At 42.4% G+C, this 14,462-nt stretch overlaps 1 protein-coding gene across 1 annotated transcript in view; it reads right to left on the bottom strand.

Moving 5' to 3' along the window:
• The window catches only part of cfap74 (cilia and flagella associated protein 74), a 143,720-nt gene that overhangs the window by 41,847 nt on the left and 87,411 nt on the right, over positions 1 to 14,462 (bottom strand). Inside the window, 3 exon segments of the mRNA XM_052039017.1 lie at positions 4,753 to 4,886; positions 6,441 to 6,614; positions 8,459 to 8,546. Coding sequence (XP_051894977.1) covers positions 4,753 to 4,886; positions 6,441 to 6,614; positions 8,459 to 8,546 — 396 coding nt within the window.

Below are 14,462 nucleotides of genomic sequence, written 5' to 3'. Positions count from 1 at the left end.
ATTATTTGAACACTGACCTCATAACAGCTCCAAACTGACACAAAAATTAGTTGAAATTGAGGCTTGGCTTTCAGATTGTTATTCAAGATGAGAATCCTATGTGCCAACTGCTATCTTGCCTCTTTAAGAGGTGGGGCTTGTACCCAGCTGTGGCCTGAAGTCATGTCACTGTGCACTCATGGACCAGTAACAAGATTGGGAGTCACACGGTGGGGGTGGTGGGCACACGATTTCTCCAGCATGGACCACAAGTTGTTGGTGCAAAAGCAGGCACTCAGAGTGCCCTGCACATTTGATGAAGTGAAATGGAGATGCCGAGAGAGACTACTGCATGCAATGATGTCCCAAGAACCTGTACAGCTGAAGGGAAGTTGGGGTCAAATATAGAGTATAAACCAAGGAGTCCAGTAGCCTGACAGGTGAGACTGATCAACTTAGAGTGTTAATCAGTGCATGGAAATAAGATATTATTGCAATCACAGAAATGTGGTTGAAAGAAGGGCAGGACTGGCAGCTCAGCCGTACAGGGTATAGAAATTTCAGGCATGATGATGGGAGGTAAAGAGTCATAGAGTCAAACAGGCCCTTCGGCCCAACTGGTCCATGTCAACCAAGCTAGTCCCATTTGCCAGCATTTGACCCATAACCTTTCCAATCCATGTACCTGTCCAATTGTCTTTAAACCATCTTAAAAGAGGAGGGAGATATCGCAGTATTGATTAGAGAGAATGTGATGGCAGTACTTGGGGAAGATCTTCCAGTGAGGCCATATGGGTGGAACGTAGAAACAAGAAAGGAGCGATCACTTTGCTGGTGTTATACTTCAGGCCCCCCAAGTCAGTGGGAGATGGAGCAAATAAGTAGACAAATTGCAGAAAGGCGCAAGAGAATACTGTTATGGTAGTGGGGGATTTTAACTTCCCCAATAGTGATTGAGAATGCCTTGTCTGAGGGGATTAGATGGGGAGGAATTTGTAAAGAGCATCCAGGTGAGTTTTTTGAGCCAATACATAGATGGGGATCTTGGGAAATGATGCTGGCAAGTGGTGGACGTGTCAGTGGGGAAGCATTTTGGGAACAGTGACTCCAAGGTAGTTATAGAGAGGTATAAGATGGTCTGCAAGTTAGGATCCTAAACTGGGAGGGGCTGTTTCAATAATATAACACAAGACCTGGCAAAACTAGATTGAGGACGGCTGCTTGTGGGTAAAACAACATTCAACTCTGAGGGAAATAGAGAGAGTTCAGGGCCAACGTGTTCCCACAAGGTGAAAAGTAAGGTTGGCAATATTAGGGAACGCTGGATGACAAGGGATGTTGAGGAGCTGATGAAGAAACAAACGAAAATGTACAACAAACTGGAGGAACTCAGTGGATCGAGCAGCATCTGTGGGGGGGAAGGCATTGTCAACTTTCTGGGTCAAAACTCTGCATCAGGACAGAGTGGAGGTGAGATGGCCGGTATAAAACGGGAGAAGGGAAGTGGTGAGACATGGGTGGTGGACTGAGGAGGGGTGCAAGATGACAGTAGGCAGGGAGGGGAGTGGGGTGGAGTTGGGAGGCAGTGGCAGGTGACTGAGAGATGGAGGCAAACAGAGAGAAAAAATGAGAGGCAGGATGGAGTGAGGTAGGGGGGAGGGAAGTGTGAAGTTTTGGAGCGGCTGCTGGAGGGAGATAAGTAGGAACACAAAGGGCCACCAGTGCTGGACTCTGGTAAGTGAAGGAGCTAACAATGGGAAACACTGGGGGGAGGTGTACGGCAAATAGAACCAGAACCAGATGGGGGTTGGGGGGGGATGAAATAACATTGGCAGATGAGATTAAGGTAAACGTCAAGACTTTCTCTAAGTATATTAAGAGGAAAAGAATAACCAGGGAAAGACTAGGTCCCCTTAGGGACCAAAGGGGCAATCTGTGCATGGAGCTGGGGGTTGGGGTGTTGTTTTAAGTGAATACTTCTTGTCCGTTTTCATTGAGGAGAAGGCTATAGTAGAGGGGAAGTTCAGGGTGAGGAATGGTGATGTTCTGGAGCATGTTAGCATTAAGAACAAGGAGGTTTTAGATGTCATGAGATGAATAAAGGTGGATAAATCCCCAGGGTCTGATGAGATGTATCCCAGGCTGTTATGGGAGGAGATTGCTGGGGCTCTAACAGACATTTCTGCATCTTCATTAGCCACATGTGAAGTACTGTATGACTGGGGGACAGCAAATGTTGTTCCTTTATTGATGAAGAGTATTAGGGATAAGCCTGATAACTACAGGCTAGTGAGTCTTACATCAGTGGTAGGGATTCTGAAACTATTGGAAAAAATTCTAAGGGACAGGATTTATCTTCACATGGGAAGGCAAGGATTGATTAGGGATCATCAACATGACTTTGCTCATGGGAGATCCTGTCTTACAAATTTGAATGTATTTTCTGAGGAGTTAACTAAGCATACTGATGAAAGTAATACAGTAGATGTTGTGTACATGGACTTCATTAAGACCTTTGGCAAGCTCCCACACTTTAGGAGGGTTCAGGGGGTTGGAGTCCATGGGATTTTGAGTAGGCTGGCATGCTGGATCCAAAATCGGCCTGGTGATAGGAGGCAGAGCGTGGTGGGGGGTGGGGGAGGGGTGGATGCTTGTTTGATTGGGAGTCTGTGACCAGTGATGTACCACAGGGACTGGTGCTAGAACTTTTCATGTCTGTGATATACATTAAACTGGATGTCAGTGTAGGAGGTATAATCAGTATGTCTGCAGATGATACAACATTGGTGGTGTCACAGGTAGCAGAGAAGGGTGTCTAAGGCTACAAAGGAAAGTTGAGTGGAGCAATGGCAAATAGAATATAATCCTGGCTGGTGCAAGGTGATTCACTTTGGGAGGGCAAGCAAGGGTAGGATGTACACAGCAACTGGTGGGGCCCTAGGGAGTGTTGATGAACAGAGCGACCTTAGGGTACATCCATAAATTCCTGAAAGTGGCATCCTAGGTGGTTACCATTGTGGAGAAGGGATGTGGAATACTTGCCTTCATCAGCTGTGGAAAAGATACAAGTGTTGGGATGTCATTCTGTAACTTTATGAAGCACTGGTTAGGCCACGCCTGGAGTATTGTGGGAAGTTCTGGTCCCCACACAACAGGAAGGATGTGATTGTGCTGGAGATTACCTAATCCCATCTCCCTGCATATGGTCCATATTCCTCCATCCCCTGGCTGTTCATGTGCCTGCTGAATGCAGCAATCTCCTGGTTGACAGCCCTGTACTTGATACCGCTCTCCTGTGCTGTTAGCGAGGAATGTGCACGTTCTCCCTGTGACCGCACTAGTTTCCCCCGTACTGTATGTTCTGGTTTCCCCCACGTCCCAACAACGTGCTGGTTCACAGGTCCATTGGCTTCTGTAAATTACGCCCAGTGTAGGTGGGAGGGAGGAATGATGGGACCAGGGAATGATGTTCTCACCAGTGGAAGGAGGTCATTCAGCCCATCAATCCTATGCTAGCTCCCAGAGCAATCCCATTCCCCCACTTATTACCCTGCACCCTACTCTCTCCCACGTGCAGGACCTATCATATCATAAGGAAATAGGGAAAAAGGATCAAAATATCACCTCAGAACCCATAGAACTCAACTGAAGCAAGTCATCCTCAATCCAGAGAGACTATCACAGAAAATGACTGATAAGATCCAAATGGGTCAAACATGCCCTTCATACCTGGTCCTCTCCTCACCAGGAGCATGCCATTTATATCTTTTACATTTCAGATAAACAATAAAATATTATTTATTTTGTAATTTATAGCACTGTTATGTCATGCACTATACTGCTGCTGGAAAACAACAACTTTCACATCATGTTGGACAATGATAATAAACCTGATTCTGATTCTAATATATCCTTTCATCGATCTGAAACGTTAACCAAATGTTATTCTTAATATGACTCACCAAATAAACTACAAGTGTAAAGCATAAAATAGTTCTGCCATTGAAGATGAATAATTCTCAAATAGAGGCATGGTTTGTAGTCATAACATTAGGCCTGATTGGTCATAGAAATTAAAATGATTCCTGCTTCGTAACATTCGATTTTTTTCTTCAAATTCTGTTATTTGACGTGTTACTATTAAGATATTCTGTGAGCATAACATGCGATTTTGCTTCTTAAAAGAATGTTATCTATTGTTTGTGAAACTCAAAAGTGATAACTGTAACTGTGAAGTACTATTCAGAGATTTTAAATGGACTCAGACACCCTTGAGGTCATTTAAAGATCTGCTCCAAATTCTACAGTATGCGGCAGAAAACGGTGTGCATATCAGATGAAATGTAATTTCTCACCAGCAAATGCAACTTTTAGATGTTTGTCACTTCTACATTAAACCATCATAACTCATTCACACCAGTGATTCCTCATGAATGATTGCCCTTCACACTTGCAAAGGATGCAACATAACTCACTGTCACAGATGAGATATCCTTGGTTTATGAAGTGCCCAGTATTTGATGGAGACAGGACAATGTTTTTACCCTTTTAAGGAATATATCGATGACTGGCTCAAATCAAGGAAATGGGATTAAATTTAATTTGGCTTTGGTTTTGCTGCACTCACAGGTGTGGTAAGAGTAGGGCTCTTGCAGACTGTAGAGAGAGGACTCCCTTAGGAGAAAGATCTTTGGAACAAAAAAAATGCAGTGAATTTCAGTACAATATTCTTTTATGCTAGTCCCATTTAAAAGCAGATATTCCACCTGTTACCTGTTGATTTCGGACTTGCAGATCAGCTCAAAGTTGTACTCTTTGGCTTGTTTAGCTTTGAACATGATGTCCAAACTCAGTCTCTCGAGAGGGAGGAGTACACCAAAGCCATCATTGGGTTGCACGTCTACATACTGTAAGGTACAGAAAAAATATCGTCACCAAACCAACTTCAAGCATTCTGTGTCAGGTTTTACAGATTATAAACTGAGGACTGCAGTTTGGTATGTGTTTAAGTGCAACAGATTGTGGTATTTTGTACCTATATTTTAACAAATGTAAAGTTATTATTTTGGTACTTTCTTTAATCAGTAACTGTATTTGGTTACATGTACCAAGAGGCAAATATATGTAGTCATTCAGTATCCCACTGCTGACCACTGTTACAGACTGTAAGCCAATAGTTAATTGAAGCAGTTTCAGAAAATGATAATGTCACAAGCTTAACGGGCTAATATTCCACAGAATTTACTCAGATCCTGGATTATAAATAAAGGTTATATTGTCTGTGTTTGAGAGGTTAGCACGAGCCTCTGATATGGGGAAAAATATTGGCGCCTTTTGTTCAATTACATGGTACTAACTTTGGACCATTCCCATTCAATCCCCCTTCATGTTTTCTGCATATCTGCACTCTATAAATGGATCTTGCCAGATCTGATGGGGACTTACAGCACAAAGATATTGTGAGCGTGCTAACAATAATGGAAGTGTTTGTGGTTATCTTCACAGCACCACCATTTTACCTTCTGAAATATTTTTGGGTACAACAAATCCTGCAGTGACTTTACATCTATGAATGGCTTCTGGTTCTTGGTCACGAGCTGCCTTCCTGCTTGTTCAGATCCCCGTTTAGTGTTCTGAGTAGGTGAGATAGACACCCACTGGAAGCCAACAGGGACCTTCTTCAGTTATGTGGATCTGGTCACAATCTGGACCAGTAATTGCCATCTGGCAGTAATTTTAATGAGACCCCACAAGGTTATCCTGTTAGAAGGAGGAGTCAGCAACAAGGTCAGCTAAGAGTCCACCTATATTGCAATCATGTGGAGCATTTTCATCCCATATTCTGTCTGCAGCACACTGATGCAATCACGAAGAAGGCATGAAGCACGCCATCGGCCCTGCTTCAATAGGAGTTTGAGAGATTTGATGTGTCACCAAAGACTCTTACAAATTTCTATAGACGTACGGTGGAGAGCATTCTGACTGGTTGTAGCACTGCCTGGTATGGAGGCTCCAATGCACAGGATCACAAGAGGCTGCAGAGGGTTGTAGACTCAACCAGCTCCATCACAGGCACAACCCTCCCCACCATTGAGGACATCTTCAAGAGGCGGTGCCTCAGGAAGGTGGCATCCATCACTAAGGACCCTCACCACCTGGGACATGGCCTCTTCTCATTACTACCATTGGGGAGGAGGTACAGGAGCCTGAAGACCCACACTCAATGATTCAGGAACAGTTTCCTCCTCTCCACCACCAGATTTCTGAATGGTCCACGAACCCATGAACACTACCTTGTTATTCCTTCTTCTTGCCCTATTTATTTATTTTGTAATTTATAGTAACTTTATGTCTTTGCACTGTGCTGCAGCTGCAAAACAACAATTTTCACATCATAAGTTGGAGATGATGAACCTGATTCTGATCTCAGTGGGAGGGACATTCAGTAGCAGCTCACTCACCTCGGGAACGCCAACAAATCCAAACTCCTGGCTCAAGATTGATTTGTTTCTGATCCGGACAGTTTTCCGAACAGTTTCATAGATTGAACAAGGTCCAAAGTCAATTGTTTGATGATCAATCTCTATGTCTGAGCTGGTGACAACAGCGTGAACAGTGAATGGAATTAATCTAACCTAAAAGAAATGCAGCATGGTAAAAACTTTGAGTAATTACAGTTTTGAAACCTATATACCCTTTAAAACCAAGAGCCCCAAAACACAAGAACCCAAGAGAAAAGAAAGATAACATATACTTTTATATCTGAAGTTTGGTTACTGGTTACTCCAACTAAAAGAAAAACAATAGGTGATTCTGCCGGTGTTCCTTGGAGATGTTCAAGCCTACCTACTTTGATTATTTGTATGAAAAGAGCATCTTTCAAAATATTTCTCCCTCAATATCAATATAAGATCCAAATTTTTGTTTTTCTAGTTTAGAGTATCCAGATGAATAAAACTGGAGAACACAGATTTAGGGTAAGGGGGAAGAGACTTACAGGGGATCTGAGGGGTCCTCTTCACCCAGAGAGTGGTGAGTACCTGAAACCCACTGCCTGAGGGAGTGGTGAAGAAGAGTTGCTAACAACGTTTAAAAAGGGTCTACATGAGCACCTGAAATGCCTAGGCATAGAAGTTTATGAACCAATGACTGGAAGGTGGGATTAATATCAATGGGTGCCCATTGCCCAGTGATGGGCCAAATGGCCTGTTTCCAAGGTGTATGACTCAATGAATACAATGACTTGCTGCTTCTACAAAGGGCTGGAGGTAAATTTGAGAACTAGCAGCAAGTATGTAAATATTACAGGGTACCGGCACAACAATGAAAACATGGGTGAGATGTTTTCATTGTTGTGCTGGTACCCTGTAATATTTACATACTTCCAGAGATTCCAGAGAAACTGAAGTCCTCTTCAACAGAGCAACGAAGGAGATCCAATAGAAAGTTACACGATTGGTAAGATAAATGCAGAAAATTTATCTAAATGGATTGGAAAGTCAACAGCCATGAACGTAAATTTAAGATCCTCATTAAAAATTTGATTGTTATATTCACAAAGGATTAATAGGACAGAGAACAGCCTACCAGACCCAGTAACTGAAGCAAACAATGTTAGATTTAAAAACTGCTTGAATGAGTTTTTGAAAAAAGTAAATATGAAGTTGTGAGTTCATATAAAGTGCTGGTTGGGGCACAAGAATGGTGCAGTTTTGGAACCCATGCTACATTAGGATTTTCAGGTAATAGAGAGGTACAGTGCAACTTCATTATAATTCCACCTTGTGTGAGGAAATAGAAATACTTGTGGAAGTGGGGATGCTATCATAAGAAAACAAGAGTAACTGTGAAAGCTTGGGGCAGAGCAGATGGAAATAAAGTGACAGTGTCTGAAGGCTTTGAAGCGACAAGACAAAAATACAAAGTTAACCCCTAGAAATTTAGGGAAGGGACAGGAGAAACCCATTGCACGTTGTGCTGTGACTGTGGAGTGCACCACTAGAGTTATTGGCTGCAGCAGAGAACATGGGTAGATTATTGTCTTCATTATTTGGGCATCTGATTTTATGCCCACTGAAATCAATGGGAATAAACATTAGATAATTTAGACCTGGGTGGCAGATTGGAGGTCCATACCTTTCATATTAATCTCTTGCAATGAACTGGACAGGGTATAAGGATATGTGAATGCATAGGCACAAAGCATACTGCTTGTGTGTAGGAAAAGTATTAACACAGATTGGCTGACTTTACATCAGGGTTAATTAGGGCCTTGAAACCCATAACACTTTTTGTAAGGTTAGGGTTAGCTCCAGTTCCTCTCCAACATTGTTGCATTTATAAGGTGAATGGTCTGTTCATTGCTCTTAGAAGTTGTAATTGATCAAACATTCATATCATCTTAACTGTTTCATTGGAAGAAAACAAACACTTAAGTTTCAATTGGATTCTACTCTGTCACATTAATAAATGTATTAACCTGATTTGCCACCCATATGTTCATTGGAGCCTCCAGGACAAGAGTTGACGTATTAAAGTAAATGTTAGCATCTTCAGGTAAAGATTTTCTGAAATACATAACATTTTGAAAATGAACATAACATTCTGAAAATGGAACATTATTTGCAGCTTTCCTACAGAAAGATTTTCTGTGAATTTCTAATTTACAAAGTATATATCCAAATTTACAGTATGTCTTTCTCTAATATTATTCCTGTGATCATTTTGCTTCTTACTTCAATGCCAAAGTACTACCACAAGTTGGGAGGATAATAATTGAAAGTCAGAACAAGCATAGACAGTAATGTGACTATTGTAGTCCACTCCAGATAACAAACAGAACTCAGTGCAATAATGAAACTAAATTGTGTTCCAATAAAGGATAGTATCTTTATGCATTTGCTGTAATTTCACATAAAACCAGATTGAAGCAATTTGTTCCACTCAAGGAAATCACACCGAGGATAGAGATGGAAAGTGGTGTGGTGGCAAAAATTGGATCATCAGGCTACTCTGGAAGGCAAGGGATTGCTTGGGGACCTGACAAACATTATTGCATCTTCATTAGCCATGGGTAAGGTACCAGATGACTGGAGGATAACAAATTGTTCATTTATTCAAGAAGGGCAGTAGAGATAAGCCAGGTAGGTACAGAGCAGTGAGTCTTACATCCGCAGTAGGGAAGTAGTTGGAAAATGTTCTAAGGAACATGATTTGTCTTCACTTCGATAATCAGTATGGCTGTGTTCATGGGAAACCCTGTCTCATGAACTTAATTGAATTTTTTGAGGAGGTGATTAAGTATATTGATGAAGGGAGTACAGTATATTGTTGAAGGGAGTCCATGTTGTCTCTATTGCTTTTTGTAAGGCTTTTGGCAATGTCCCGCATGATAGGCTGGTCCAAGGTGTGAGAGCCCAGGGGATTCAGAGCAGGCTGGCAGAGTGGATTCAAGATTGACTAGGTACTAGGAGGAGATGGTGGTTGTGGAAGGATGCTTTCTGATTGGAAGTTGGTGATCACTACTGTACCATAAGCATTGATGCCGGGACCTTTGATGTTTGTGACATACATTACCAACTTGGATGTGAATGTAGGAGAATGATCACTAGGTTTGAAGATAATGTGAACATTGCTGGTGGTGAAGAAGGTTGTCTGTCGCTACAGTGTGATGTAGTTCAGCTGGAAAGTTGGGTAGACTGATGGCAATTGGAAGTTTGGGAAAGTAAGCAAGGGGAGGACGCTCAGGATAAATGATAGGGCCCTGGGCAGTGTTGATCCCTGAGAGTGGCAGCACAGGTGGATAATGTGGTGAAGAAGGCATGTGAAATGTTTGCCTTCATCAGCTGAGGAAAAGAATATAAGAGCTGGGACATCATGTTGCAACTTTATAAAGCACTGGTTAGGCCACACCTGGAGCGCTGTGGGAAGTTCTGGCGGCCACACTACAGGGAGGACGTGATTGTGCAGGAGAGGGTACAGAGAAGAGTTACCAGGAGGTTGCCTGGACTGGAGCATTTCAGTTATAAGGAGAAACTAGACAGGCTGGGTTTGTTTTCCCTGGAGCGGAGGCGGCTGTGGGGTCACCTGATAGATACAAAATACGAGGGGAATGGAGAGAGTGCCAAAAAATAGAGGGCATAGGTTCAAGGTGAGAGGTAGAAGGTTTGGAGGGGATTCGAGGAGGCGGGTGGAGTCAGGAATGTGCTGACTGAAGAGGTGGTGGAGGCAGATACTCTCACACCATTTTAAAAAGGAGTCTAGACCGGTGCTGTAATTGCCAAGGCACAGAAGGCTATGGACCTAATGAGGACAAATGGGCATGTGTAGACAGGTACAATGGACAGCATAGACATGATGGGCCAAAGGGCCTGTTTCTGTGCTTTATGACTCTGTGACAATGACAAGGCAGCCAGGACCCAGTAATTTAATGCGTGTGGTTTGACAGCACGGAAGAGGCAAACATGGCAAGGCGGCAGGTAATCCAGAGAGGAAACAGGAGTGAGCACAAGGACAGAGTGGAAGAAAAGGGAAGGCTAAAGAGCTGTTGCTTCATTACTTCTTTAGTGTCACAGAGATGACTTTCTTTTTAAAGCTTTAGACATGGTGCTCCAGTAATCACATTTTTATTCAAATATAATTTCAAACAATTGGAATGCCTGCTACTGTTTTGGAATAATGATATTGGTACAGTTTGTAATTATGTTAAGCATATTTCAGAAGTATGCCTAAGGTTACAGTCAGTGAAGATGAATCATTAAGGAAAAATAACCATTAGGATAAAAAAAAGGATGCAGTCAATGGAATGAAAAGCCTTAACAAGGGGCTGAGTATGTTCAGACTTGTAGAAATCATTGGTTCAGGAATGGGATACTAATGCTTCGGTAAGCAACAGTTGTGTTGGAGTGAAAGAGCTGATGACTCCCTATATAGAGGGTGGTGGAATAAGACAGAGGCTACGCAGCCCTCAGTTTGCTGCCAAGGTGATTCAAGATTGTGTACAGTTTGTTAACTTCATCAAATATTACATCATTTAGCAGCTAAAACAACTTCTCAAATGAAGGTCGTGGCTGTGATTGAATTTGGAGAAGGGAAGTAGGAAAGGTTTGTTTTTCTGATTCACTCTCATTCAGCTCTGACTAAAACACCTAAATCATCTCCACGAGCATCCACAATAATGTCTCAGTGAACGTGACAATGAGCTGCAATCCCGACTGGTTCTCCTGTACAAATCACGCCATCTCTTCTTAGTGGGCATGTGCTGTCTCCAGTAAATTGAGCAGAAGAGATCAAAGCCATTGATCAGGTGAGGGCTTTGATCCCCAATTTCCTGTGTGGTTGCATGGGGTGTGTTAGAAGCCACCTATTTCTCTTTGTCTACATGAACCTTGAGTACCTTAGTAGCCTTGCTTGTGCATACAGTTGTGGACAGCACAACATGATCATTGTGCTGTCCACCTACTCAGGAGGTGATAACTCTTGAATAGCAAGAAATTACTTGTCATTATCACTGACAGGAGTAAAGGCATTGGGGTGAACGTTAACTCCTAAAAATGAGTGAGTTAAGATCCAGGCTTTATTCAGCCTGTTTTTCTACGTCATGCTACTTTTGTGGAGTTCTCTTCGATTCATTCAGGGAAGACAGGAACAGAAGTGGGCCATTCAGCCCCATTAATGGGTTCTGCCACCCTCTGTGGCTTATTATGACCACACTGATCACTGCACTAAAAATGGACTTTTTTGTTCTAATTGTGTACAATTGTGTATAATTTATGTTTATGTTTTTCTTGTGAATGCTGCATATATGATGCTCTGTGCCTGTGATGCTGCTGCAGCTAAGTTTTTCATTGCACCTGTGCACACATGGACCTGTGCAGATGACAATAAACTCGACTTTGATTCTTAATTTCATTGGAATTTTCAAATGAACTTTTCTGACGCTGTGGTACTTTGTCAAATACTGGAGGGCATAACTTTAAGGTGAGTGGGGGAAAGGTTAAAGGTGATTTGAGAGCCAGTTTTTTACACAGAGAATGGTAGGTGTCTGGAACACACTGTGACAGGAGGTGGTGGAAGCAGGTAGGACAATGATGTTTAAGATGAACAGGCAGGGAAAAGAGTGATACAGACCACGTGCAGGCAGATGGGATTAGTTTAATTTGACATCAAGGTGGTCACAGACTTTGTCGGCCTAAGGGCCTGTTCGTGTGCTGTTCTCTTCTATGTTCTATGTTGTTTTTCTCCAGATAATGTAGCATGGGTGGAGACACAGTTAGTTTGTTTCATCTGCAAAAACATCTTTGTACCACTTGTCCTTGTGAGGCATACACTAATTAACTGTACTGCATGATGGGCTGGTCCAGAAGGTTAGGGCACGTGGGAACCAAGGTGTGTTGGCAAACTGGATCCAAAATTGGCTTAGAGATTGGAGTCAGAGGGTAGTGGTGAAGGGGTGTTTTTCTGACTAAGTTTGTACCCAGTGGTGGACCACAGGGTTCAGTGCTGGGACTGATTAGTGAAGTAGCAGACAGCAATGAAGGTTGCGAAAGGATACAGAGGGACATAGATCAGTTGGAAAATTTGGTGGAACAGTGGCAGATGGAACTTAATCCAGAACAGTGTGAGGTAATGTATTTTGACATATCAAATTCTAACAGGACATATACAATAAATGGTGGGGACCTTGGGATGCAAGTAATGTTGATGCGTAGAGGGACCTTGGGGTGCATTGCTCCCTGAAAGTGGCGACACAGGTAGATAGGGTGGTGGAGAAGGACTTTGGTGTGTTTGCTTTCACAGGCTGAGGCATTGAGTACAGCAGTTGGGACGTCATGTTGCAGCTGTACAGAACATGGTTAAACTGCATTTGGAGTATTGTGTACAGCCCTGGTCACCACACTACAGGAAGGATGTGGTAGCACTAGAGAGGGTGCAGAGGAGATTCACCAGGTGTTGTCTGAATGGAGGCTGTAGTTATAAGGAGAGTTTGGACAGACTGGGTTTATTCTCACTGGAACATTGGAGACTGAGGGGTGACCCTAATGAGGTTAATAAGATTGTGTGTGGCCTAGATTCTTCTTCCCAGGGTGAGATAGGTCTAACGCTAGAGGCACAGGTTTTAAAGCACGAGGGGAGACATCTAACAGAGATCTGAGGGGTAAGTTTTTTCACAAGCTACCAGAGGGGGTAGGTGGAGGCAGATACAATTACAATGTTTAGACAAGTACTTGGATAGGAAAGGAGTGGAGGGATAGGGGCCAAGAGTGGGCAAATGGGATTAGCAGAGATCAGCATCACGATCGGCATGGATGTTGGGTGAAGGGCTTGTACAACTCTACGATTCGATGTTGAAGAATCAAAAGAACAGAAAACAATTTTGATTTTTAAGTTCTTGCCAAGCAGAATAGTACTGTATTCGGACTAATCAGTTTGTGAAACTATAAAATGTGGCTGTATAGCAGCATTTGGGACTGCACTCAAGAGGAAGGCACCTTTTTGAGTGCTTAGTAAAGAGCTACACAGGCCAAGGCTGAACCGACTGATCTACTGATGTGATTAGCACACGTGTGTGTTTGCTCATGACCATTTAAGTTTTTGTGTGTGAAATAAGTTGGAACAAGATTATCCAAGTTTAAAGGAATAGATGTGGTGTGATTCTGGGGTTAAATGCCAAGCTTTTCATGTCCTCAGATGCCTTTTAGCTAATGAAGTGCTTTCAAAATGTGGTCTTTGTTGAAATGCAGGAAACTTATGGCCAATTTATTTGCAACAAGCTCCCACAAACAAAAAAAATGAGAACAAGGTCAGTTTTGTTTTGATAAATATTGGTTAGAACACTGGAGAGAATTCCACTTATCTTCAAAATAGCAGTCATGGGATTTTTTTGATGGTCCACTGTAAAATTAGACAGCAGGTAGAAGTGGTACCTTGGACAGGTAGATGTCCTCCAGGACAGCCCTGAGTATCAGATCAAGTTTTTCACACCTAAATGTCTGGAAAGGGACTTGAACCAAAACCTTCTGCCTCCCATAGGGATTTCTGATATTACAGAGGAAAGCTGCCCTTTTCATGAGCAGTTAGTTGCCTGATACAAGCTTTGATGCTGAAGGGTTTAATGATCTGAATTTAAATCTGACACATCTTGTATTAGTGTTATGCAAACTTTATAACAATCCTGAAATGTTGTTGGAAGAATTAAATTCAAAATTGGACATTTCTTTTCACAAGTGAAAAGGCTCAGGTCAAGCATTACTGACCGAAAGATTGAGCTGGATCCAGCTGATTTCGGTAGAGAACCATTGGCTAGTTCTCAGTTTGTGCCTTAGTTCCTCCCAAATCCCCACAGCTGCCATGTCGAGTAGTCTCTTCATTTGAATGGGCTTGTGACCTTTATCACTTGAAGATGTTTCTTGTACTTTGATCAATAATAATGTTTTAAATGAACTTCCTGTGACTTAACGGATTTTAAATATAATTTATTGCTT

Source organism: Pristis pectinata, chromosome 26 (assembly GCF_009764475.1).
Source record: "Pristis pectinata isolate sPriPec2 chromosome 26, sPriPec2.1.pri, whole genome shotgun sequence".
NCBI classification, from domain to species: Eukaryota; Metazoa; Chordata; class Chondrichthyes; order Rhinopristiformes; family Pristidae; genus Pristis; species Pristis pectinata.
This window is presented reverse-complemented; position numbering and strand designations above follow the sequence as displayed.